Raw genomic sequence first — 26,098 nt, 5'->3', positions numbered from 1 at the left:
TTTCATATGAGGACTGACACAGGAAGTGAAGCACAGATGCAAATAAAGAGTGACAAAATAATTAGTGCTGTCAGTTTTAATCGCGTTGATCACAATTAATCGTGATTAATTCATGGAGAGCTGTCAACAATTAACTTTTTTAAAGTTGAGATTAATCGCAATGAAGAATCTAATCCTCATAAATCAGTCCCAATGTCAGGAAAAAGATTATTATCCTCCAGTTCTTTTCTTTGACCCAATTGGCAGACCTTATGGATTAATCGCGATTAAAACTGACAACACTAAAAATAATTCACGGTGGTGTTACCACGGGCAACAGTCAATTGCAATCAACAATAGCAACAAGACACCAAGAGCATCCAGGTAAAGGTATGAAACAATACCGGACGGTCTAGAACAGCATGTATTTGAATAGGAACAACAATCACAGAATGTACTCTGTCATAACCCTGGATCCAGGCCGAGTGTTTATAGAACAGTTTAAATGGGCGGAAAAACATCCAGGCTGTTTCAAAGTACTGGTCCACATACAGACACACAAATGGGCGGGAATTTAGGCAATGTGAATTCTCCAGATTCTCTCAGGTTACCAGAACTCTCTCATTATTCAGGTCATGAAGAAACTCGATCAATCATAGATGCATGACAAAGAGTTTCAGGTGACCTTAATTAAAACACATTTGTTTTACTTCATCTTGAACAAGTCCTTATTTTTCTTTATGTTAATGTGTGATGTTTAGAACTCAAACAACATGTAGTCATAGAGCTTGAGTGAGAATGTATTGAGTTGTATAGACTGTTTGGATTTGTGTAAGAATCAGTTGTATATTATTTTGTGAAACGAAAAAGAAGTGTTGTTTTTTTGCTTTATTCTTTCTTGTAGTTGTCACGGTGTTCATGGGTTTCATTGTAATTCTTCCTTGTGAAGGAATAAAGAAACATCTGTTGAGACTCTTTGCTCATCGATGGCGTCTGGGAAATTCCAAGGGGGCCGCCATAGTGAAAACTCGTCTCTACACCAGCCCTGCCATCCTTGTCTGCAGCTTTGAGGTACAAGTACAGATGGCAAAGAGACTGGACGCCAAGAAAAGAAGAGGATGATAAAAGGACCATTACAGATACATGCAAACTTACAGCACAACTGAAAGAATTTTGAAGCTCATGTCCGGATTTTCCGTTCGTTTCCAATGTATGCATCATTTTTTAACAGAGCTTTAACAGTCTGGTTCGATAATATCTATAATATAATATTAGCATAAAGCAATATAAAAATTTATTTATGAGCCCCGCCTTCGTCTCATAGACCCCTGAGTTATCTGAAAAAGGGCTGGTCACCTTCAGCCAATAGATTTCGAGCTTCCGCTTTGTCATGCTGTCAATCAACGTGTGTGCGCAGCCAGAGAGACTTCATGCTTACCTCGGATATATCCACTGTCTGCTGAACATCCACCATAAACAGCTTAACATGTAGGATGCTTGCGGACTCGGAGGCACTCATTTTCACTCCACGGGTAATGCGCGTGCACAATTAAAGCGGCGTGGCTTGGTTGCTCAGAAAGCAGAGGGAGGGCGGAACCTCGAGAAGTTGGATTAAAAAAAAAACTCTCGTTCTTTCAAAACTCCGGACATGAGCTTTAATATCAACAATATTGTGAGGTCAACAAAATTCGTGAGACACCCAGTCCCAAACATTTCTCAAATTGTTGAATATTCAGAAAAACTGGTACGTGTGTCTGTGAAGGAATCATTGATAAGATGTCTGTTTATGAAAAGCATAGTGCTCCGTGGAAAGATATACTGGCGCACAGCGGCTGAGTCTGCGGCTTCTACTGCTGTGCTCCGGTATATCCTTCCGCACAGCACTGCGCATGCGCAGGCCTGTGTGGATCAAAACGTTATTTTAACGGATTGAAAAGAAAACACGTCTTTTAAAATGTTTTATAACCATTCGGATTAACTTCACGTGCTAATACACCGTCCCCTGGACCACTGGAAGGAGTATTTTGTCCACTTTCGTCAGTCCAGCTCTGTTTCCTCTTCACCTCCAGCAGCTGAGCTAAGCTAACTACGATGCTAACAGCTGGGAGCCAGCCACTGGATGCAGAGAGACAATAAAGGTATGTATGATCTTGTCTTACTATAAAAATGATAGGGATAGGGCGTGGGTCCAAAATCTTCGGAGTATTCCTTTCAGGTTGTTTGTTTCACATTATCTGTGCAGCGGCCACAACTGTAATTCAGCTCGTTTTTTCCTCTGCTGAAGACAGATAGTGTACAGAGGGAAGGAAGTCATATATTTTATGTGTGAAGTCGAATGATTTGACACGGATAAAACTGTCATGTCATGAACTGTTTGTTTACTCCAAGCTTCTCCTCGGTTAACACATCATTCCACATGATTAGCACTTCTCTAGCACCCTCTAGTGGCTAGGTGTAATTTGCCACACATTGCAGGAAACGGTACAAAGTGTGTCACATGATGTGAGAGCCACAGCCATAGAGCCCTGATCATTCAAAAGCAGATTTACAGTTTGTTTTTTTTAATTGCTAAAACACAAAAAGCAAAAATTAGGCACAATTTTCACAACCTTTTTTTCTGTCCCCAATCGCTTGATTCAGTTTGTTACTACTTTAGATTTCCTTATCATATTAGAACTCTAACTTTCCTTCTTTACATTTTGATGTCAATTTCACATCACCTTGTTGTCAAAACACAACACACAATTTTTCAGGTTTGCACACACTTCTCACATAAAATCTCAAGGCATCAATCCACAACACACAAATATGCAAATCTCTAAACTTTTGTCCCACTGCCTCAGTCAATGGAGGAAGCTTGTGGAGATGTGGGCTTTGAGGCACAGCCAGCCCGGGCTTGTTATGCGCCCCATACGAGCGCCCCCATTCAGTGGGTTGGGCGGTGGGGGGTGGGGGTGCATCGGTGAAGCAACATTGTACAGTGTTCTCTTTTATTCTTTCATGAGTCGGGGAAGGAGCATTAAAAAGAGGGACGCTGCATGGCAGACTGGTAAGGAGAGCTGACTCAGTGGTGCAGGGCACATCGCTGGACTCTGGTTTCAGCAGCAGGACCCTCTCCAAGGACCCTGGAGAAGATTCTCCCAGCATTCCCTGCACAGGACTGTGATTAGGCAGGGGAGTGTGTTCAGCTCCAGGTGCTGCCTCTGACTTGCTCAGGAACTCTTTTGTCCCCCTTTCATCAGACTGTGCTTTTCAGTGGTCAGGGGGCTCTCGGTCTCACATTAGGACCAATGTGACTTTACACTGTTATGTGCCTTACATTTGGTATTTATGTTGTTGTATTTAAGCCACTGAACACTTGAAGTTGCCTCAGGATTAATAAAGTATCCATCGTCGTCGTCATCAGACACCATATTCCATAAAGATTAAGTCCCCTCATCCCATCAAAGAAAGACATAACACACGTTTCATTTGGGATTCTTTATTTCCTACAAATACATGAGCAATTTCAATGTTTCAATAGCCAACATGCGGCGTGCAGTTACGAATGCTGATTAAATTCCGCCCAACCAATCAACACAGTGCATGATCACAGAAGACGTGCCTGAGTACACGATCGTTCCCTTCAATGAATCTCATTGATCATTAAAAAAAAATAATAATAAAAGGAAAAAGTCCAACCTCAGATGATTCAGTTCAGCATTTGTCAGCTTTAGTCCATCTTCTTCTGAAATAAAATGCCAACGTTAAGAAATAGTGTTACTCTCACACTCTGATTGTGGTCGGAGGGTGGTTTTATCCAGACCTCGTAAGTTACGACCAAAAATCATACTTTATTCTTTACTCAACAGACTCATCAGCCAGACACGACACAAAAAAAGCTTATCACAGACATATACAGTCATCAAATTAGTGCAATATCAACATTAGGTGCTGTTTTACAATCACAATCAAGAAATTCTGACTGATCAAAAAGTGTTTTCACGCTGTTGTCTCGGTCTTCAATAATTGTTCCCTTTCATTGGATCCATCCATCCATCTTCAAGTGCTTATCCGGGACCAGGTCGCATGGGCAGCAGTCTAAACAGAGATGCCCATACTTCCTCATCCCCAGACACTTCCTCCAGCTCTTCCAGGTGGATCCCAAGGCGTTTCCCAGCCAGCCGAGAGACAATCTCTCAGCATGTCCTAGGTCTTCCTCAGGGCCTCCTCCCGCTCCCTTTCATCGGGCGCTAATTGGAAATGAAGGGAGGAGCAGGTAAAACCTTGTTGGCGCTGTAAACTGGGCAGGCTTTAAAATCACAGGGCCAGTCCTTCCATGCATATCGAAGACCAGCAATGGAAGAGCCTTTACACGAAGCGGTGGATATCCGGACAGAGGCTGAAACCCAGCTGAGGATGGGAGCTGGAACCCAGAGGGAATTAAGGCCACATGCAGTCTTCGAACAGCAGATCTTGGAAGACATAACAAGGAAAGAGGTGAAGGAATAAATCTCTTTGAAATATTAACAGCCTGCTTTTCATTCATGTGCCTGGAAAATTCACAGAAACACTTATGTACCTGTAAGTTCATCACAGACATAAATAACAGCCTTACCTCATAGATGTCTTTGGAGGAAGTGACAGAGATTGCTTGATCATAATGAACTATGATGGAATTTGGAAGACGCAGGATTTCTTTGGGGAACGGACCGAGGAAGGGCACGTGTTTTTGGTTGTAGGCCACTGCCCTGGCCCCCAGCGTCAGCCTGTAGGCGACGTCCTGTTTGTCTCGAGGATGGATCCTGAAAGTGAAAACCACACTGCATGTGACTGATTCATCTTCAAGTCCAAACGAGCATGTCTGGTATTTCTGCTGACCAAACTATTTTCAGTTCCTCTTTATGAATCAATCATCTCTGCTTCAACAAGCAGAGATCAAAACTGTACAATCAACTTTCTGATTAGAAGACGGCCAGGACTGTGACGGGACCGTGAAACAACTGTTCCGTAAAACTAAAAGAAGACATAAGTAACTCAATAATAATGCAGGCCACATCATTGCATGCACAGCAGTCAGTCGTTTTCTTGTTTTAGCTGTCTCTGTTTTCGGTACACAGAGAAAGTGTGTGGATGTCAAAGCTTTGCCACGGTTGCACTGTGTTTTGGCTGCGTATCAGTGACAACCCAGGTGCCAACCTGCATTGGAGAAAAATGAAGCCAATGGGGAAGTGCAGAAAAGCTGTAATTCCAGGTAAATTCCAACAGGGGTGGATGATGTTGGTTTCAAAAAGAGCCCAAGTCTGATTGGAACCCATTAAAAAATGCTGAATGATCAAAATGCCTCCTCTGGCCATGGGATGCAGTCATGTGCTGGGCTTTACCAAACACATTTACATCCGGTTTCAAATTTTTAAGATGGTGACATCCTGCTGGAAGCTTCAAAGCGGGATTTCAGAATGCTGTGGGTGACGTCACTTTAGCTCCGTCCATCTTTTATATGTTGTCAATTTAACAAATCCAAAAAAGCTTCCATGGATGAAGATGATAAAGAAGACTATGTGAAGATTCTAAAATCCACTGAAAGATTAACTGGAGGATGGAGTAGTATGAATGAAGCATTCTGCTGAGAACAAATCCTTGTACTTTCAAACTATGAACTCAGGTGAACCCACTGTCATTAAAAACAACACTAACACTGTGACCCCATTAAAAAAAAAGAAAAAAATTCATACTTCAATGGGTTTTTAGTCCAACTGTTTCTTGATCTGTGTCGCTGTCTGATCCTCTGCTTTTTTCTGAAGGAGCCATTGTCGCAAATTATTGCAATTTCTGTTTGTTATTAATTGACCTGTGCAGAAATCACACACCCAAGTGCTTCAAAATATTTCAATGGCAAATATGTTCAGCTGAAGGGAAAGCCCAGATCGTTCTGCTTCAATCTTACAAAGACAACTCCATCCCTCCACCTTCTGCACTGCTTCATTCCATGTAGGGTCACACATGGGAATGAATATGGGTGAAGGAAGATCGCTTCCTGCAGGCAATTTTAGAATTTTTTTGTACCTGGCATGAGCAATAATAAGAATGATAATTAACAAAGCACTCCTTTTTACTCACTCATGGTTTGGCAGAATGTGGTCACCATTTACTGTAAGTTGCAGTGCGTGTGTGTGTGTGTGTGTGTGTGTGTGTGTGTGTGTGTGTGTGTGTGTGTATTATGGTCTCTAACTTAGCGAGATAAGCTGCTGTTTAATCGTGCCGGTGAAGGCTGGATACGAACTGGAAAGGGTCACCAGTCATCACAGCACAAATATGTTATTCAAATGTCACTATATGGTTATAAAACAGGTTTACGACTCAGTACACTGATTACATCAGCTTTGCATGGATGTTAAAAGTTTTATCTCAATGTCTGAATTACAGGTCAACATGAAATGAGCCCTCTCACAGTCTGAAAGCCTAGGTAGGAGGTCACTCACTGGCCACGGCACAGCCCAGATGTGAATAACTCGTGTGTATCATGTGACTCACATGAAGGAACTTAAATGCTTTTCACATGCTATGAACAATAATGAAACAGATCCTTACGTTCCATAAGGTGATGATTCATCCGGTAAATCTAAAGCCACAGCCATGAAGGTTTTCTTCATTCTTGAGTTCGGTACAAAGCCAGTGTCTGCTGTCTGATGCCAGCGGATGTCTGGATATTTCTCAGAAGTGGAGTTTTTTGTGCAGGTTGAGAGCTGCAAAAGAAAAGAAAAAAAAATATATTTAGGACTTGAGCAACACATCAAATGGGAGAATTGACCTCAGTTAAGAGAATACTGTCGATCATACCTGGACAAAGCCAAAGGGGAAGTCTGGATCCGTCTGCCCACCCGAGCCCTGGTGAAATGCCATCCTCCAGTCATCGATCATAGCAGGGAAGGAACAGTTGTACTGGTTGGGATGGTAATCAGTATTTGCCTCCCCTGTGATTACACACAGCTGTCAGTTACACACTTATCCTGATTTACCCTGATTGATGGTGCGGTTTTCGTTTGTGCTTTTTATGACTGATTTTACTGTTTAGCACTTTGTGTTGTTTTTATCATGAATATGAAAAGTGCTCTACAAATAAAGTTTGATTGATTGATTATCTGTTCATAACTGACCCCACAAACCAGTGTTACCTGTGAGTGGCCTCACCTTGGTACCAGATGGCTCCATAGATGGTCATATTGAGCAGTGGATGGATCATTGAGTTCCACAAAATAGAATCGTTTCTTGGACTGTGAAAAATTAAGATGCAGGAAGCAGCGACAGCGTGGTTAGTGCGGAGCTTATTTTACGCTACAGACACTTTTACACCGATTGACTCTCATGTCGTCCTCGTGTCCTTACCCGCCAATCATTCTATCTAATTTGCACTGCTGAAGGGCCCTTGAAGACGACCAGGCTTCCACTGGCGTGCCTCCCCAACAGGACTCCACCAGTCCAATGGGGTACTTCAAGACATCGTACAGGTAACGTCCGAAGAGCCAACACACAGCAGAAAACTCAGACATAACACCTGTCAATCAAGCAGCCGGAGAGTTAACAGTGTGGCTTTGGTTTAGGTACAGATGCAGTCTAAACAGGTTTCTGTTGGTTGCAGTTCCATACATACAAGACAAAACTCAGGTGTAAACAAGTTCTTCAGAACAAAAAGATCCTTGTCTTACCAGCTGTGGGCACAGACCAGGGAATCTGCACTTGAACCAGATCAGGCAGTTCAGTCTCACTGACATTCAAGGCTGCCTGGAAAGGCCTCACATGAGGATACTTGGGCGCAAGGGCCAGCTCTGACGATGCATTAAAAACCTATCAGACAGTGAGATAACAAATAAAGTTTTAAGGGGGGTTTCTTTGTATTTTACTGGCTAGTTTGTCAACTTCTACACACACACACACACACACACACACACACACACACACACACACACACACACACACACACACACACACACACACACACACACACACACAGACACACACACACACACACACACACACACACACACACATATATAAAACATTTGCTTCGCAATACATTCTTCTTGCATGATAAACTCGCGCTCCAGATCATGACCCAAATGACATAAATACTCTGTGAGGGTGTGTGCCGAGTCCAAAGTTGGCAGCACTGGTAAACCAGTAAAACCCGTCACTGTTACATTACTGATAAACACATGACTGTTTCTTTCATAAGTCTGCTGAATATCTATGAAACAAAAAAAAAGGAAAGAAATTTGACATTGCTGCTTACATTTGAGGGCATGAACACAAACTATTTGAAGCGCTGTTATCTGGCATGCTTGATGACACAAAACTTTTGTGTCATCAAGCATGCCAGTTAACACTTTTGTGACAAAAGTATGCTAGTTCTCTGTCTGTCTGTCATTGTAATTCAACTATAAAGCACACATGAAGTCTTCGATTTTAACGTAGGACCTTGCACTGAGGTGTTGTAAGTCATCTTTGCAACACTAATAATATCCTCAAATCCAATTTTGTCACACTAAACTGTCTACTCATCCATGTTTTCGCATACACACACATTAAATCATGGAAATTTAATTCGGAATAAGTTCGTAGCTGTAAATAGAGCCATACAGACACCAGAATGCTTTAAGAGATTATTCATACCCGAGATGTTTGGAACTGCATGTTACTCTGTCCTCCGCACACCCAAATGTCTCCAAACAGCACATCTTTCAGAGTGATAGTATTGGACTCAGAGGACACCATCAACATGTAGGGACCACCAGGTTCAACAGGGTCGAGGGTGACTCGCCAGATGCCTGTAGAGAAGGAATGAATGAAAGCTTTCACCCAAATGCAAGTTGGACATCATAGCAAGGTTACATGTGTTACAATGATAGAAAGAAATGTGTTTTCTGTATCTGCCCTGACAGCAGTAAACATAACAAAACCTCTAAAATAAAAGGACTCTCTGCGCTGCCGTCAGGATTCATTGGTTTGGCTCCTGTTTCCATGCAGATGTCAGGATTAGCTCTCCATTTGTGAATGACTGGCCGTATTTACCTTTTGTCACAGTGACTGGTGAGGTCCTCAGCTGTATAGGTCCTGACAGGGAGACGGTGACGTGTGCGCCCTCAGGGCCGTATCCCCACAGCACAGCTCGAGCTGGAGACTTCTGCAGCACCATGTGGTCTCCATAGTAGGATGCAAGGCGCACCTTAGCATCTGCATGAGCAAGGTTATCAATTCCTTATTGGTCAAAAAGATCAGTCAAAATGTACTTCAGGTATCAAGATACATCAGAACACAGGAAAGTGCAGGGTGACATGTATGTGTGTTTAGAATCATTCATGACCCTGGCAAATTTTGGGTTTTTAGAAACATTTCCCCAGCCATTAAATTTAGTTTTTTTTTTTTTTTTTTTTTTTGGGGGGGGGGGGGGGGGGGGGGGGCGAAATGACACCAACATATAATACCAGTAATTTAGGTCAAGACTCTGGCTGGAAATCTGCAAAACTGTTTTGGTCTTCTCTGAAGGCTTGTCTTTTGTTTTTTTGTTCCACTGATGGATAAGTCATTGTGGCCAAACAACATGATTTTTGTTTCATCTGTCCTATGGATTAGATGTCTTCATTGTTCAGATGAGCATTTCCAAAGCCCAAGCAGGATATTGTGCGCCTCATCTGGAGCAGTAGCATCCTTCTGGTCTGTACCGGTGGAACCCAGCAGTGTGCAGTTTCTGCTGGACTGACCACCTTCAGATCTCGCCACCAGAAGAGCCCAGATTCACCAGGACAGCCTTGGTGGTGATCCTTAGATTCTTTATAAGCTCTCTCTCTTTTCTACAGTGTAGAACATCTTTTTTTAATGCTTTGCAGGGCAGCCAATGGAACTTGAAAACATTCAGAGATAGCCATTTAACCCTTGTCTTCATGGTGACTGTCAGCAAACTGCAGAGAGCTGCTGTTTTTCATGTGTTGAGTTTATTAAATCAACTGTTTCCAAAGAATGAATTGAGATGATGTGGAACAGCTTGGACCATCTGGAATGAACTTTGGGTTTCCCAATAGATTGTCACAGTCTTCAAAGAGTAATTCTAATTTTGGACAGGCTAGTTTTTGTTCAAAAGTAAGAAAAAAAAGCTGACTTTATTATTATTATTATTATTATTATTATTATTATTATTATTATTATTATGACTTCTTGTACCTCGCCTTTATCTTTTAGAAGAAGCTTTTGTTTCTGGTAAAAGAAAACCTTTCTGGGTCAATAAAACTAAGTCAAAATTTGCCATTGATCTAAAAAAGATTCGGCAAAAATATGCGTGTGCATATTTAAATTACACGCGTACGTAGATGTCGATTCAAATCTCAGCTATTTTCAGTGAATTTAGCTGCTATGTTTCGACTCAATGTGTTTCAGTATTTCCTTTTTTAAGTGAGCATTAGATTAAACATTGACCAGCGGATGCACACTTCATGCCCCGAAAGAAGTGTAGGACAAATGACAACTGACAAGATATTTACCAAATCGAAAGGACAGTGTAAATCGCCTGTCTTTAAACTGAAAAAAATAGTTCCAGCTTAAACTTGAACAGCGGGACATTTTAACGTTTTCATGGACTCACCACAGCCGAGAAGACACGCTGTCAGGATAAAAAGCGCTCGGAGTCTGAGAGACATGACTCGTGACTGAAGGACTCGTAAACAAGGAACTTTTAAGCGCAAAACAAGGAAATGAAAATACACCGTCCACGTGATCCCACGGAGCCCTTAAAGGGACAGGCACAAAAAAATGAAATAAGGAAAAAACATGCCCTGATTTAGTTAAGCTGAACTCTGAGTTTAATTTTTATATCGTTGTTTTTTGAAAAGTAATCCCTGTATTCTTGATGTGCTGGAAGTTATTATATTATTATTATTATTGTTATTGTTATTGTTATTATTATTATTATTATTATTATTATTATTATTATTATTATTATTATTTAAAGTTATGCTGTACTAAACGGGTTTCCAATTAATCTTTTCTACTGTGTTGAAAATCCTTTTCATACATTGTGAAGAATAGATGTGTAGCCTGTGCTTGTCTGATCCTGACGTGCTGGAAGGAACCCCGAACTCCTACAGTGGAAATGTGGAAAGCTCAAATGATGGAAATGGCTACTTATGAAAAAATGCTGATGAGACTGAATGGTGGGAATGAGGCTGCTAATGAAGAATGGGAGAGTTTTAGAGATTTTGTGTATGTAAGGAGCTGAAAAGTGAATATTATTGTGAATATAAGCATATGAAGAATGTGCCACATCTGCTAAACACCCATTATATGTTAAACCCTCTCAATTTTTCATTAGAAACTTTGTGATGGACATTGCCTGCTAAAAAACCTGCCTTTTTAGGTTAATTATTTAGTTCTAGGGTTTTTTTTTTTTTTTTTTTTTGGGGGGGGGGGGTTCCTTTCCTTTTTTGTTGTGAATGTTCTTGTTCTTGTTGAAAAAATGAAAAATTCAATAAAAAATGTGAATTATAAAAAGAATAGATGTGTAGGACAATGGTATTTTTTTCCACAATGGCACTACATGGTGGTGTGGTTACAGCAGTCTTGCTTTACAGTGAGAAGGTCATATTGTTCAGTCCATTTATATGTATTATTTCAAGATCGGCATTAGTTTCCACAAACCTCCAGAAACATGTCAAACACATAAAAATGCAACCCTGTCTCCACAAAATTACGTTCTGAGAAAACTAAACTGCATTCTCAAATACGTTTCAGAGGAACCTATTATGTCCCTTATTATGTTCGTCTTCAACATATCTTTTTTTTATTTTTTCATTACGCTCGGTCTGAAGCGGTTTTTTTTTCCTGCTTTTTCTTCATCGTGTTGGTGGGTAAAAATGAGCCTGTATATTCATCTGGGATGCATTTCGCTCTTCTGAAAAGACATTATGTTTATTTACTCTTTTTTTAGTGATGTTTGAAGGTTCCATGCAGTCTTTTTCAACTTATGCTTGCCGTTAATTATATGCACGCACACCCAGCTCTCACATTGTGTAGTGACGAGGGCTGTTTTGGAGCTAATAATTACCTCCTGATGTATTTCTAACATACCTGTTTTGGGGTTGTGGTTTTTTTTAGAGCAGTTCCAACAAGATCTGCCACCAGAGAAGACAGCTGGAGCTTCTCCGACGCTGCACTGCGGGTCTTGATCACCATGGAAACCAAGACGCGGTTCTGCGGTCATCTGAAAGTGATTACAACATTATCGTTCTTCACTGTTGTTTATTCCTGATAAAATAAACGTGTATTTACCCTTACAGCGGTCTGCATGCTCCTCGTTACTTCCACCTTACGACAAGTCCCAATATGAAACGACCACATGGCTCATTTATGATCCAAATATTAATTCATGATCCAAGTTATGACCAAGATCTATATTTTAAAATCAAGTATCTCCTATTGGTCATGTAAATATTATCACGGAGAATCACGGACTGAAAGAGTGTTTTTTTTTTTTAACAGATCGCGTTGCTCCGAGAAGTTTGAGCACAAATACAATTCTCTGCATTAAATAATGACTTCAGGCAGACTTTCAAAACATAACAAAATCACTAAAATAGTTTCTGAAACAGATCAGAAGCCACAATATGAAACATTAAAAAAAAATGACTAAGTAACGGAGAAGTCTCTAAATTATAATTTACACAATGCTTCTCTAGCAATAAATGTACATTTTTATCTTCATAGTTTCCACTCGGTTTATGGATGTGATCTGCAGTTTTTTTGTTTAAATGCGCAATCTGTCTGTTTTGTCTTCTAAAATGCCGCCCCGCTGGTTGCTAGGCTGTTGCTACGGACTCTGAACTCTGACCCGGAAGTACGTCACGGACTGATTTTTTTTTTAAACGGAGCGAGTTTTTGATCTTAAACTAATTATATTTGTCTACAAATACGCTTCTGTGCATTATATAACAAGTTCTGTTTAATTTTAAGAGTAATATTTATTTTGAACCAGATGTGTGTTTTCATCTTCATACATTTGCTGAAACAAGTTTGTTATAAATCAAGCAATCATTAAATCGATCACTCTGTCTGCATTTATGTGTTATAACATTAAGATCAAACGTTTTTAGCTGTTTTAATAGTATTCCAGTAGATTATGAAGTATTGACGTAACGACAACAAAGAAGAAAAGGGTGACAAATCAACTCATTTCTTTAAGATAGATAGAACTTTATTCATACCTTTGGTGGGACCTGACGATAAAAGTCGATCTAAAAGCAGCACAACACCAGCGTCACGTGCGTGTGTGCAGAGAAGAAGTAGCTCCATCATGAAACATGGACTTTTATGAGCTGTTAACATGGTTAGTGTGTGATTACCTCACGAAAACTTCTTTTGGCTGATGTTTCTCTTCATTCATGCGTATTTGAGTATTCTGTAAGAATAATTAGTGCAAACTCTAGCTCCCTTCACACGACTGATGTGCAGCATGGTGGCGTACTTCAGCATGAAGGAGAACCTCTCAACACAGATGTGCTGCACTAGATCCACAAGACGGAGCTGCAGAGGCCTTCTCTCCAACTTCAGTGTAAAATACACACTACAAGGCCTGTTTCTTTCTTTCTTCATGCTGTGAGAGCTGGATTATTGTCAGACAGTCCTTTAGAGGTGCCCCACAAGGTCATTAAACCCTCTGAGGCCTCGCTGAGACATGAAGCCTGTTATGACCTTTGACCTCTGTTGCTCTATTGCTCTTATTTGACCTCCACAGCAGATACAGACCTAAAACTTGAACTGCGAGGCCTCTGGGAGCTATAAAATCGTGACCTGTTGGACTTTTTTCATAAGCTCCTCCCAAACAGGAAGTAGCTTCAGGAAGGAAGTGGGGCTTCCAAATTCTACATATGACTTTCTGGCAGAGGTGTGAACACATCCCACAAATCTCAGCTTATTTGGAGCAAATCTGACCAAATGAGGATGCTTTATTGATTCTTTTAACTGGACACTGCGGCGCCCTGTATGGGCAGCAGAAAGGACTTGATGGAGTTAAACCACCGCAGATGTGATCCTGAGGGAAGACAGAAGAACATACTAACATTTCAACTTCCTGAGTTGAATGGAAATGACGTTATCAGCTGATGACACTGGGGGAATCAGAGTCTGTGACCTTTACCCTCTCAGAGCCTTTGTGAGCAGTCTGGAGGATCAAATCCAGGTTCTGATATAAAATGTTGCCTTTCCACCCAGAAAATTGAAATTGTAGGAGGGGAGTTTAAGAGTACTACTTTGCCAGGTTTTGAGGAGCTGCTTATTGGAGTTGGGGTTTGTCTGAGACGGCGCTCTGGCCTCTGATTTGATCCCGACTCCAGACTGCTTACAAAGGCTCTGAGAGGCTTTATCATCAGCTGATGATAAAGCCTAAAGGTTTCGCCAAATAAAGCAAATCTGACCAAATGATGATGCTTAATTGATTCTTTTAACTGGACACTGTGGCAAACATGGGATCAGAACCTGGATTTGATCCTCCAGACTGCTCACAAAGGCTCTGAGAGGGTAAAGGTCACAGACTCTGATTCCCCCAGTGTCATCAGCTGATAACGTCATTTCCATTCAACTCAGGAAGTTGAAATGTTAGTATGTTCTTCTGTCTTCCCTCAGGATCACATCTGCGGTGGTTTAACTCCATCAAGTCCTTTCTGCTGCCCATACAGGGCGCCGCAGTGTCCAGTTAAAAGAATCAATAAAGCATCCTCATTTGGTCAGATTTGCTCCAAATAAGCTGAGATTTGTGGGATGTGTTCACACCTCTGCCAGAAAGTCATATGTAGAATTTGGAAGCCCCACTTCCTTCCTGAAGCTACTTCCTGTTTGGGAGGAGCTTATGAAAAAAGTCCAACAGGTCACGATTTTATAGCTCCCAGAGGCCTCGCAGTTCAAGTTTTAGGTCTGTATCTGCTGTGGAGGTCAAATAAGAGCAATAGAGCAACAGAGGTCAAAGGTCATAACAGGCTTCATGTCTCAGCGAGGCCTCAGAGGGTTTAATGACCTTGTGGGGCACCTCTAAAGGACTGTCTGACAATAATCCAGCTCTCACAGCATGAAGAAAGAAAGAAACAGGCCTTGTAGTGTGTATTTTACACTGAAGTTGGAGAGAAGGCCTCTGCAGCTCCGTCTTGTGGATCTAGTGCAGCACATCTGTGTTGAGAGGTTCTCCTTCATGCTGAAGTACGCCACCATGCTGCACATCAGTCGTGTGAAGGGAGCTAGAGTTTGCACTAATTATTCTTACAGAATACTCAAATACGCATGAATGAAGAGAAACATCAGCCAAAAGAAGTTTTCGTGAGGTAATCACACACTAACCATGTTAACAGCTCATAAAAGTCCATGTTTCATGATGGAGCTACTTCTTCTCTGCACACACGCACGTGACGCTGGTGTTGTGCTGCTTTTAGATCGACTTTTATCGTCAGGTCCCACCAAAGGTATGAATAAAGTTCTATCTATCTTAAAGAAATGAGTTGATTTGTCACCCTTTTCTTCTTTGTTGTCGTTACGTCAATACTTCATAATCTACTGGAATACTATTAAAACAGCTAAAAACGTTTGATCTTAATGTTATAACACATAAATGCAGACAGAGTGATCGATTTAATGATTGCTTGATTTATAACAAACTTGTTTCAGCAAATGTATGAAGATGAAAACACACATCTGGTTCAAAATAAATATTACTCTTAAAATTAAACAGAACTTGTTATATAATGCACAGAAGCGTATTTGTAGACAAATATAATTAGTTTAAGATCAAAAACTCGCTCCGTTTAAAAAAAAAATCAGTCCGTGACGTACTTCCGGGTCAGAGTTCAGAGTCCGTAGCAACAGCCTAGCAACCAGCGGGGCGGCATTTTAGAAGACAAAACAGACAGATTGCGCATTTAAACAAAAAAACTGCAGATCACATCCATAAACCGAGTGGAAACTATGAAGATAAAAATGTACATTTATTGCTAGAGAAGCATTGTGTAAATTATAATTTAGAGACTTCTCCGTTACTTAGTCATTTTTTTTTAATGTTTCATATTGTGGCTTCTGATCTGTTTCAGAAACTATTTTAGTGATTTTGTTATGTTTTGAAAGTCTGCCTGAAGTCATTATTTAATGCAGAGAATTGTATTTGTGCTCAAACTTCTCGGAGCAACGCGATCTGTTAAAAAAAAAAAACACTCTTTCAGTCCGTGATTCTCCGTGATAATATTTACATGACCAATAGGAGATACTTGATTTTAAAATATAGATCTTGGTCATAACTTGGATCATGAATTAATATTTGGATCATAAATGAGCCATGTGGTCGTTTCATATTGGGACTTGTCGTAAGGTGGAAGTAACGAGGAGCATGCAGACCGCTGTAAGGGTAAATACACGTTTATTTTATCAGGAATAAACAACAGTGAAGAACGATAATGTTGTAATCACTTTCAGATGACCGCAGAACCGCGTCTTGGTTTCCATGGTGATCAAGACCCGCAGTGCAGCGTCGGAGAAGCTCCAGCTGTCTTCTCTGGTGGCAGATCTTGTTGGAACTGCTCTAAAAAAAACCACAACCCCAAAACAGGTATGTTAGAAATACATCAGGAGGTAATTATTAGCTCCAAAACAGCCCTCGTCACTACACAATGTGAGAGCTGGGTGTGCGTGCATATAATTAACGGCAAGCATAAGTTGAAAAAGACTGCATGGAACCTTCAAACATCACTAAAAAAAGAGTAAATAAACATAATGTCTTTTCAGAAGAGCGAAATGCATCCCAGATGAATATACAGGCTCATTTTTACCCACCAACACGATGAAGAAAAAGCAGGAAAAAAAAAACCGCTTCAGACCGAGCGTAATGAAAAAATAAAAAAAAGATATGTTGAAGACGAACATAATAAGGGACATAATAGGTTCCTCTGAAACGTATTTGAGAATGCAGTTTAGTTTTCTCAGAACGTAATTTTGTGGAGACAGGGTTGAAAAATGAATGCAGAGAAATTCTCATGCACAGCAAAAAAAAAAAAAAAAAAAGAAGAGGAAGAAAAACAAACTCATCATAAGTTCCTTATTCATAACTGCTTTCTTCAACTTCCTTTTGAGAATTGCTCTGCAACTCTCATTATTTGTGGCGGTAGGTCATTCCAGTGTGCAACAGCTCTACAGAGCACTGCTTTGTTCAATGCATTGGTTTGAGACCAAGGTGAATCTACAGCATGAAGGATGTCTGGTGTTATAATCATGCACAGCTCTCGTTGGAACCAGTTTGGAAAACAGGCTGATGGGTTTGCAGAGACTATAAATGCTACTTGTTTGAAGAATAAGACTGCATGCTCACCTTTTCTCAACTTTCGTCCAGCAGAGTCTTTCATGCATGACATACACATTACCCCGATAAAGCAATGGAGAGCCATTTGTGCAGCTTTTTAATGAACAAACTTGCTTTTGATGTAGAAGAAGGAACTGCTGAATAGGAGTTCAGATGGGACAAAACATGTACACCATTTGACGTTAGCTTTACCACTACTCATTTTACCATTTTTTTTTTTTTAACACTATTGATATAAAGATTATTAATCACAAACTTTCTTTAGCTGGAAATACGTACCTCTGGTTATGATGCATCTGTCATACAGTAATTATTCATCAGGTGAAACCCATGATTTGAATCCTTGTCTCTGCTTGGCCTGCAGGGTTTGGTTAAACAGCTAGTCGGGGTTCTTGTTTTGTACACTGGGAGATATGCTGTAAATTGTCTACTGATTGAAAATCCTCTCAAACACAAGACCCCTCTCAATCAGCTTGTTTATGTGACATAGTTAGTCTGCTCGATCTGTACAAAACAAGGTGTAATTTTTTTATTTTTTGATTGTTTTTTTGCAGTGAAACAACATAAGTAATGTCAGGGCCTCTGCAGTGTGGAAGGGAGAGCAATTATGCAGCTTAAAGTACAGTGTATGCTCTTGAGTAACACATGAAAGCCATCTAAAATCACACATGGGTGCAACATCAAGCTGAGTTTATTTAATGTGAAAAGCAAAGGGTGCTCATCACAACAGTGTCTTTTTGTAACCGATGCTTTTAGCTGTTCAACATGTTTCGATTAAAAAGAACTCGAAAACAGTGCAAGACATCCATTCATCCATCTTCGTGCTGGGTTGGAGTTGACAGAATATGGGAGTAACACAGAAAGAGATACAAACTAAGGCTTTAAAAAGATTAATTTTTAAAATTCTAATTAACCACATTATTTCCACAGTTAATCATGATTGATCATGCCTTGAACTGCATTTTCTGTTGTTTTGCATTTCAAGGCAGTTTTCAGCCCATAACGTAAAGCATTCATCAGTCCAAACAATCAGTTCAAAAGTTTAATTTAAAGTAATTGTTTAAGTTTCTGCATTGCAACTTGCAGCCACAAATTTCTTACCAGAGCATCTTGATTTGGAATCAAACAGAAAGAATTTCCTTTTTGACCCTGTTGGATTTTTCTTTCAAAATAAATTGCCATGAAGACCATCTTAACCCAATATCCATGTTAAAATACAGTTTTCAAACTGAATAAAAGCCTAATTATGCGATTGATCACGATTTAGAAAATTAATCAAGATTAATGCAATTAACACTGACAGCCTTAATACAAATAAATCCTACACATCTTTAAGATTGTTGTAAAGCCACTCCTGCATTTTAGACGGGCAATTCCACTATGTTCTTTGAGGCAAAGGTTCATTTGATTGCTTATCGTGACATGTATGTTGTTCTAAAAAGCATACAGACACTGATTTAGTTGATATTTCAGCTGTTTTCTCAATACCTGTAAATGCATTAAACTCTTCTGAAATTGTATCAAATTTAATAAAACAACATAAATCCACATTTGAAAAGAACTGTACTATTTTTTTATTGCCTGTTCATCAGGTTGGGGGAAAGCAAGTTCTGGACTCCACCACTGTGATGAAGAGTCTTACATTTCATTCTGTTCTGGAAAGTGTCAGAATAGTACTTGTTCTTGAATTATTTATAGGAATTTGCATTTATGTAAACATGTAAAAAAAAAAACAAAAAAAACCTGAGGCTTTGAGAGTAAATGCTATTGGTTGCGGACCATTTTAGAACTTGGATTTACTTAACTATAGTAATTACTCGCCACACTTTTTTTATCCCTGAGGGTATACAAATGCTGTTCTTTTGTGTCCGTTTATGCAACATAAAATGCCCTCAGACATATTTAATTTGTAAACTTCAAGCCGAAAGATTCGAAATGCACAAATCACAAGGAAGAACATGCAAACTCCACACAGAACTTACCCAGCCTATATTTATAAGCCTCTACCACTTAATCACTTAAAATGATCACTGCAGGGTTTACAATTTATACGATATACCTTATTTCACTTTAAAGCCTGAACTATAGAATGTGCTGGTGAAATTAAAAACCAAGCCAACATGCAGAAATTACACAATTTCACAAACCTTCCCTCTATATCCCCAAAGCGATGGACTGCTGTGAAGTGAATCCTTACGAAGGCCAAAGTAATTAACATCTATAGACTAAAAGAACAGCATGAAAAATGGGAGCAGATGTAACATTAATTATCCAACAGCTTACCAGCCAGGTGTTTATTTACCAAAGGATTTCATGCATTTGCCTGCAGTAAAGACAAATGAACACATTGCTCTGTGTTGGCACGGTATTTAACACAAAACACTGACATTTACAAAGAAATAAGTGATGACTACAGGCGCAGGAGACCGTGAAATGTTTCAGTTGTGATATAAGAGAGTAGAAACAGTTTGGAGGGGGCGAATAGGGGTGATCAGCAAGACCTCAGAGGACAGCAGGAAAATGATGAAGCTTTCCATCCCCAGTTACTCCAACCACCGGCACATAGTTCAAAGTGAAATTGCAGATTTGTGCTCCCACCTTTTTTGTGTGCAGTTACCCTTCTCTAATTGTGTTTTTTACTTTCATGGGAGAAATAGAGTACTGCGTGGAAAAAGCTTCACTTCTACTTTGTAATCACGGATTTGGTGTTTACCTCTATTTCACGGGCTTGGCCGTCTCCTCACAGCTTCCACTGCTAATTGACACAGCCGTCAAATTGTACCATAGCCTTGTTTGGGCTTCTGTGAAGCTACTTCTAAAATAAACACAGCTGAACATTCAGCAGTTAAGACATGAAGATGAGAAAAAGGAGCGGGAAGTATTCCTGCGAACTAGAACAGAGGTATGTGTCTGAAAGGCATATTTTCACTGAATGATGCAAATTGTGGAATAAAATCCTTCCATCTCATCAGCAGTTACATTTCAGCAGAGTTAGAAAGCAATGAATTTCATTCACTCACGTTACTCGGACTGAGTAATCCCCATTAGCCCCGTTCAAGCTGGAATAGGCTCCTTCACCCTACATCTACCGACAGATGAATAGAAACACTACAAAACACAGAAGAAGAATTTCAAACATCCTACAAAGCTGTGTTTGAGTGTCATCTTTCATGTGTGGACTTTTTCCATGCATTTTCTGTAAAGAATTTGGATGCAGTCCCCTCCTTTCCTTCTTCCCCCTCAGTCCACCTGAGGGTCAGTCTGGCAGCATGACGGGGACGTTCCTGTTTGCTGCTGCTACCTCCAGCTCATGCCAGTCCAACCAAGAAATAGAATTTCTCCAGAAGGTCATGGGCCGACTTCAGGGTCTCCTCTTATTTGGATAATCCCGAGTAAACCTCCAACATGCAACTGGGAAGCTCCTCACTCTGTCACAAGGTCAAGACCCATCGCTCTGTGGAGGGAAATCATGTTCGCTGCTGTATTCACAAGATCATTCTTTCAAAGTTAATGACCATTGGTGAGGGTGTGGATATAGATCAAATGATAAATGGATTTCACTTATAAAGATCTTTTCCACTGATTGAACAGCCCCAAGAGATCTTTCAAATGTTAGTTACGTTCACAAATTCACACATCAGTGGTGGCAGCTGCCTTGCAAGGCATTCAGTCCATCCACTGGGAGCAATTTGGGGTTCGGTATCTTGCTCAAGGACATGTCAACATATAGAAATGGAGAGGTACTGCAGGTAACTGAACTTGTAACCCTGTGACTGAAAGACATCCTGCTCGACTGAGCCTCAGCTGCACCAGAAAAACCTCTGCAACCAATCTTATGATCCTACCAAACGTCACTTCATCTGAAGGGGATCATACCATCTTCCTCAAACAGGACCATGACAAAGACTCAGACTCAGATGTCCACTCATTCAATCCTAATCATTTCACAATAAATGGTGAACAATCGCTTCACGGCATCGGAAAAAAATGTATTAGCTAATGAAAATTCTTCACTGTTCAGCAGAAATAGCTCACATTCAGCTATGATGTTGAACATGGCCAATGATCACCCAATATACTGTATAGTTAGTCTTAAGGAGACTTAAGGACTGTTAAAATTAATACAGACAACTTAGACTTATTAGACCTTCTCGGTCTTTTAATTTACAGTTTTTCAGTCCCACAACATTACAACATAGTGATTAGTCAATACAACAAGACAATGAACAACACTGGAATTATTTTATTTGTATACTTATGGACATTTACAGAGTGCGAGCAAAAAGTGTCCACTTTCCAAGTGTAGCTCACACACCACTGCCTGGCAATCAGAGAAATCACTTCAAGCACAGACGCAGACGCACACACAGACTGAAATCAAGATCCACGTACATGAAACGTTTTTGAAATGAAAAGAGAAAGGCGTCATCAGCACTTGAGATCGGTAATTTTCTTATCAAGTTTTCGTGCACCTAGACAGTATTGGGCCGACGCGATGGCGCTTATCCGTATGAGTAATGCTTTAATATTACCACTCCACTTCACAGTCCAAGCTGCTGCTCAAATTAGATTGCAGAAATTGGGTTGAAAATGGCTATCCTTCCTCTAGTGATCCGTGGAATGGGCTCTGGTCGGTTCCATCACATTTTACAGCTAATTTCATGTGGTGAAATGAGAGATGCAAATATGTTTGTGGTTTCATGCATGAACCAAGATTTATGACTTGCTGTCTTGGAGTCTCATAGGTCTCTTAACACATCGGCTACCATCCATCATGTGATAAATCCCTGGAATTACCACCTCCCTTTAAGTCACTCAGCAGCTATTAGGTGGATGAGAGGAGCCCGAGCATCGTCTCGGCAACATGCACTGCATCGTGCGCTCACTCTTTCACACTCGCTGCCGCCCAAATCAGTTTACACACGAGGCCACTTTGCCCCACTTCTGTCAGAAAACAACACACCGAAGAAAAGACGTTTGTGCAAAAGCCAGTGCATATTTTCAATTCTAAACTTGGAAACTGAGCTGCGCCAGTTCATTAAAAAACTGTGTATATATTGTTGACCTATGTTGAATCTCACTTGTGTTTAAAAGATTTTATGTGAAATTGTAAAAATACTTCTACATGTAGACTGAGTAAGATTTTTTTTTCCATATATATACCTGTAATATAACATGATTGCCTGAATTTAAAATGTTACATATTGGAGAAAAAATTTATTAGAGAAAACATCCCTCAAAAGCTCTTTAGTTTTCTCAATGTATGGAATGTATATTATGTCATTTCACTCATGTGATTTTACTGGGGTCAGGTACACTAACTTCTCTATCACCCCGAGGTTGCCAGGTAACAAGTACGCTCTCATAATGATCCTGATATGTTGTAGTTTGATATTATGTCTATAATTTATGTAATAGGGGTGGGATTAAATAAGTTCGCTTCTTCCCACTCCCTTTCAGGCACTCCATTCGGGATATGTAAGCACATGTATTACCTGTCCTGTTACGGTCGTGTAACTGATACCTGCGTTGAAATCATGTTGTTTGTGCATCCTTGCCTGAAATAAACTATTAACTACTAACTACTAAAAACGCGTTTTAAAACTAGAGGAGATGTGTCCTTTCAGGCCGTGGCTCCAAAACTATGGAACGCCCTGCCTCTGTCCCTCCGTGTGGCTGATACCATTGACTCCTTTAAAAAGCAGCTGAAGACACTTTTATTTAATCGGGCTTTTAGTTGACTGGACGTTTCTGATGCGATTGATTGGCTGTCTGTTCTTATCACGTTTATTTGATATTGTTTTTATTTTTGTTTTTTGCACTGTGAAGCACTTTGTGATTTTATCTGCGAAAGGTGCTATACAAATAAAGTTTATTATTATTATTATTATTATTATACTACTACTACTACTAGTTTCTCTGCTAACTGCTGAGGCAGCTCTAACCTGAGCCTCCACGAGTAAAAGTACTTCTGAGATGTTTGCAACACTTGGTTTTAAGTCCAGCAGTTCCCTCAAACCATTACTGAACCACTTTTTCTTTTTTAGTGTTGTTCAGTTTGTTCTCTGAAAAGGTATATATGGTCTCAGGTAGATGGTGCATGTCAAAGAAACCCTTCTATCGGTAGTCTAACATCCAAGGTTTCTAAGTAGATGATTGACTAAAATAGGGCTATGATGAAGAAAAAAGTGTAATCGTGAGACCAGAGCATCTTTTTCTCTTGCTCCCAAATCCAGTTTCGACATTCATGTGGGGCTTTCATCAGCAGTCAGGTGTCAGTTTAGAAAGTCCATCATCGGCTGTGTGTTTGTACGCCTTTCTATCAAAACCAGTATTCATTTTTCCAAAAAATCTTTTCTTTTGAATTGGACCGCACAAGACAGCCATGTCAGGAGTCATACTGCACAGTAAACACGCCCGAGCTACATAAACATGGGCTTTCTGTCTTTTTCCTTTTATTTAACAGTCAGTGACCAATGTTTAAGTGCCCCGACCTTCCAACATTGCAGGTGATGACACATCGAATTCTGTACAACAAAGTTAAAATTTTAGTTACATTGAGTTTTTTTTTTTTTTTAATCTTAATCAAACTTTATTATGTTGTTCAGGTTGCATTTCATGCTGGTTAGCATAAGTACTCTTGTGCAAGTAATTAGTGACAATGCACCACACATATGAGAGGCTGAGGTGTGTTCAGGTGATTGATGCCAGCAACCCAGGCATGTTTGGACCTGAGATGAAGAATACAGAAAAAAAAACACTACTATTTTGGTTTCTTTTTATTGATTCATTTTATTTTATTGAAATGAATTCAACTCTTTTGTGTTGGTCTTTTATTTGCCCTAAATCAGAATTGTGTGTCATAGTGGTCCTACAAGCTACGGTTTACTGTGCAGTACACACAACCATCAACCATTCATGGCCAGAAACTAATATGAAAACTCATTAGATTTAAGCAACAATTATGAATAAACACATAGATTACTTTTTAGGACTTTTCCTGCACACGTGTTCAGAAAACTTAACACAAATGCTCCAAATAGTTAATCTTTTTCTGCAAGACTTGTTCCTTTAAATGGAATATCCACGGTCACACGCAGCTACAGAAGCCTCTCCGGCTCTCAGCCGCCTACACAGATCTTAATTGGTTCTTGGCCTCAGTGGGAGCTAACGTTGTATCATTACTTAATGAAGGTGTTGCTGTCACATTGTACTATTCGTCCATCTATTTACCTATTAGGGAGTGAGTGCATAAGAAGATTTGACACCATTTACAGAGGCATGAGGCTCAGTCAGGCGTTTCAGTGAGTGACAATTACATAGGCTGTCGTCACATTTAATGCAGCACAATGAAACTAGCCGGACGAGAAGCTGCCCACACAGAAGCAGATAATAGGTAATCCTCACCCCCCCCTGTCAGCTGAGTAGTGTTGTAAAGACTGTAAACAATCACAGGGACAATATTCCATTGACAGCAAGCTGAAATGCAAATAATTTAGTGACCATTTTCATTTCAATGGAGACATCAGACAGACCATGAACTGAAGCAAATGGTTGGGGTATTTGATTCATCAATCGATGGGAGCTTTGAATTGAAACACAACATCCATATTTGAGTATTGTTTTGAACTTTTCGTTTGTTCATTTTTAACATAGTTACACCTTTTTCAATAACACTTTTACATTTACATCCACCTGTGCACATACAGACACACGCTCACACAGGGATTCATGAAAAAGTTTCTTCTTTTCTTTTTTTATTGATTGATTTTTGTGGGGGTTTTGATACACACTGTGTTGCCAAGCAACCATCCATCCTCTCCCCGTGAAAACAAAAGACCATTGGTTTTTTTTTTTAATACGACCAACAGGATGAAACAATAGCACGAACAGACAGCACACACGGCTGCAATTATTCCTTCATGAAATTAGCTCCACGCAAAAACTCACAGTAAAGAGTTATTTTATATTAAACACCATTTTCTCCGTGTTCTGTTCTCATGAATTGTGTTGAAAAAAAAAAGGCTGTGCTGCAGTGATAGTCTGCGCCATAAAATGCACATAAAACTTGAATGGGATTAAATTTAACATCTTGGGACATTTTAATATGTCTTGTGTGTCTGATGAGGATTGAGTTTACATCCATTTCTATCTCCTGCTGTGTTTTAAGAATGAAAACACATACAGTAGACGTGTTAGTCTTTGTTGAGTTTATTCATGAGCGCTCCCACGCCTACATACATGCATTGATTTTTCTAATAAAAGTAGAACCTCTCCTCAGCTCCTTCATCATTACCAGACTGCATCAAAGACCCTGGCAATTACATATTTGCTGCTTTCAGCAGTGCCTTTCACCTCTGATATCACTGTTTCTTTCCCCCTCATAATTAAGAAGCTTCTTAATAAACACAGAGCAGACATGAGTTGTTATTATTATTATTATTATTATTGCAAATCAAAGAAAAAAAAATTAAGAATAGTCTGTTCTTCAGCAAAACTCATCCCTGCTTTAGTTTTGATGCATGAGAACATTACAGGGGAGTCACATGGATGCTGAACATGACTCAGATTAGCAGGTGGCGCTCTCATGACAGTAAAACCTGCACTGTGCTTTATGGTTTGACAGGATGAGATGATTATTTTAGATGGAGACCCTGTGGTGCTCTCAGGGAGCTGACGTCTCTGCCGTTTAATTTATCTGAAGTCTCTGAGAGGACAACTCCAGTTGTTGGGATTATAGTTATCAGGCTGCGAAGATAAGCTACTTCT

General features: G+C 40.0%; 1 protein-coding gene across 1 annotated transcript; it reads right to left on the bottom strand.

Annotated features, from left to right (window-relative positions):
- Window positions 1-3,444: 3,444 nt before the first annotated feature.
- LOC115400365 (sialate O-acetylesterase-like) lies at window positions 3,445-10,680 on the bottom strand. The gene is made up of 10 exons (XM_030108187.1): window positions 10,592-10,680; window positions 9,028-9,189; window positions 8,629-8,783; window positions 7,665-7,803; window positions 7,345-7,513; window positions 7,150-7,232; window positions 6,799-6,932; window positions 6,550-6,704; window positions 4,577-4,763; window positions 3,445-4,433 (listed from the first exon to the last, which is right to left on the bottom strand). Exons 1-10 carry the CDS (start codon window positions 10,644-10,646, stop codon window positions 4,212-4,214), a joined length of 1,461 nt encoding a protein of 486 aa, XP_029964047.1. The 5' UTR covers window positions 10,647-10,680; the 3' UTR covers window positions 3,445-4,211.
- Between the last annotated feature and the right edge of the window lie 15,418 nt (window positions 10,681-26,098).

This window comes from Salarias fasciatus, chromosome 14, assembly GCF_902148845.1.
Source record: "Salarias fasciatus chromosome 14, fSalaFa1.1, whole genome shotgun sequence".
In the NCBI taxonomy this organism is placed as follows: Eukaryota; Metazoa; Chordata; class Actinopteri; order Blenniiformes; family Blenniidae; genus Salarias; species Salarias fasciatus.
Note: the sequence above shows the minus strand (reverse complement) of the source record. Positions and strands in the feature narration are given on the sequence as shown.

Bases quoted from the DNA above. Each gene is read 5' to 3' on its own strand.
- LOC115400365 (XM_030108187.1), bottom strand. From the start codon at position 10,646: ATGTCTCTCAGACTCCGAGCGCTTTTTATCCTGACAGCGTGTCTTCTC. The intron at 7,514-7,664 runs GTAAGACAAGGA...CTTGATTGACAG, and splicing joins CTGGTCTGTGCCCACAGCTG to GTGTTATGTCTGAGTTTTCT. The intron at 4,764-6,549 runs GTAAGGATCTGT...TTTCACTTTCAG, and splicing joins GAATCATCACCTTATGGAAC to GATCCATCCTCGAGACAAAC.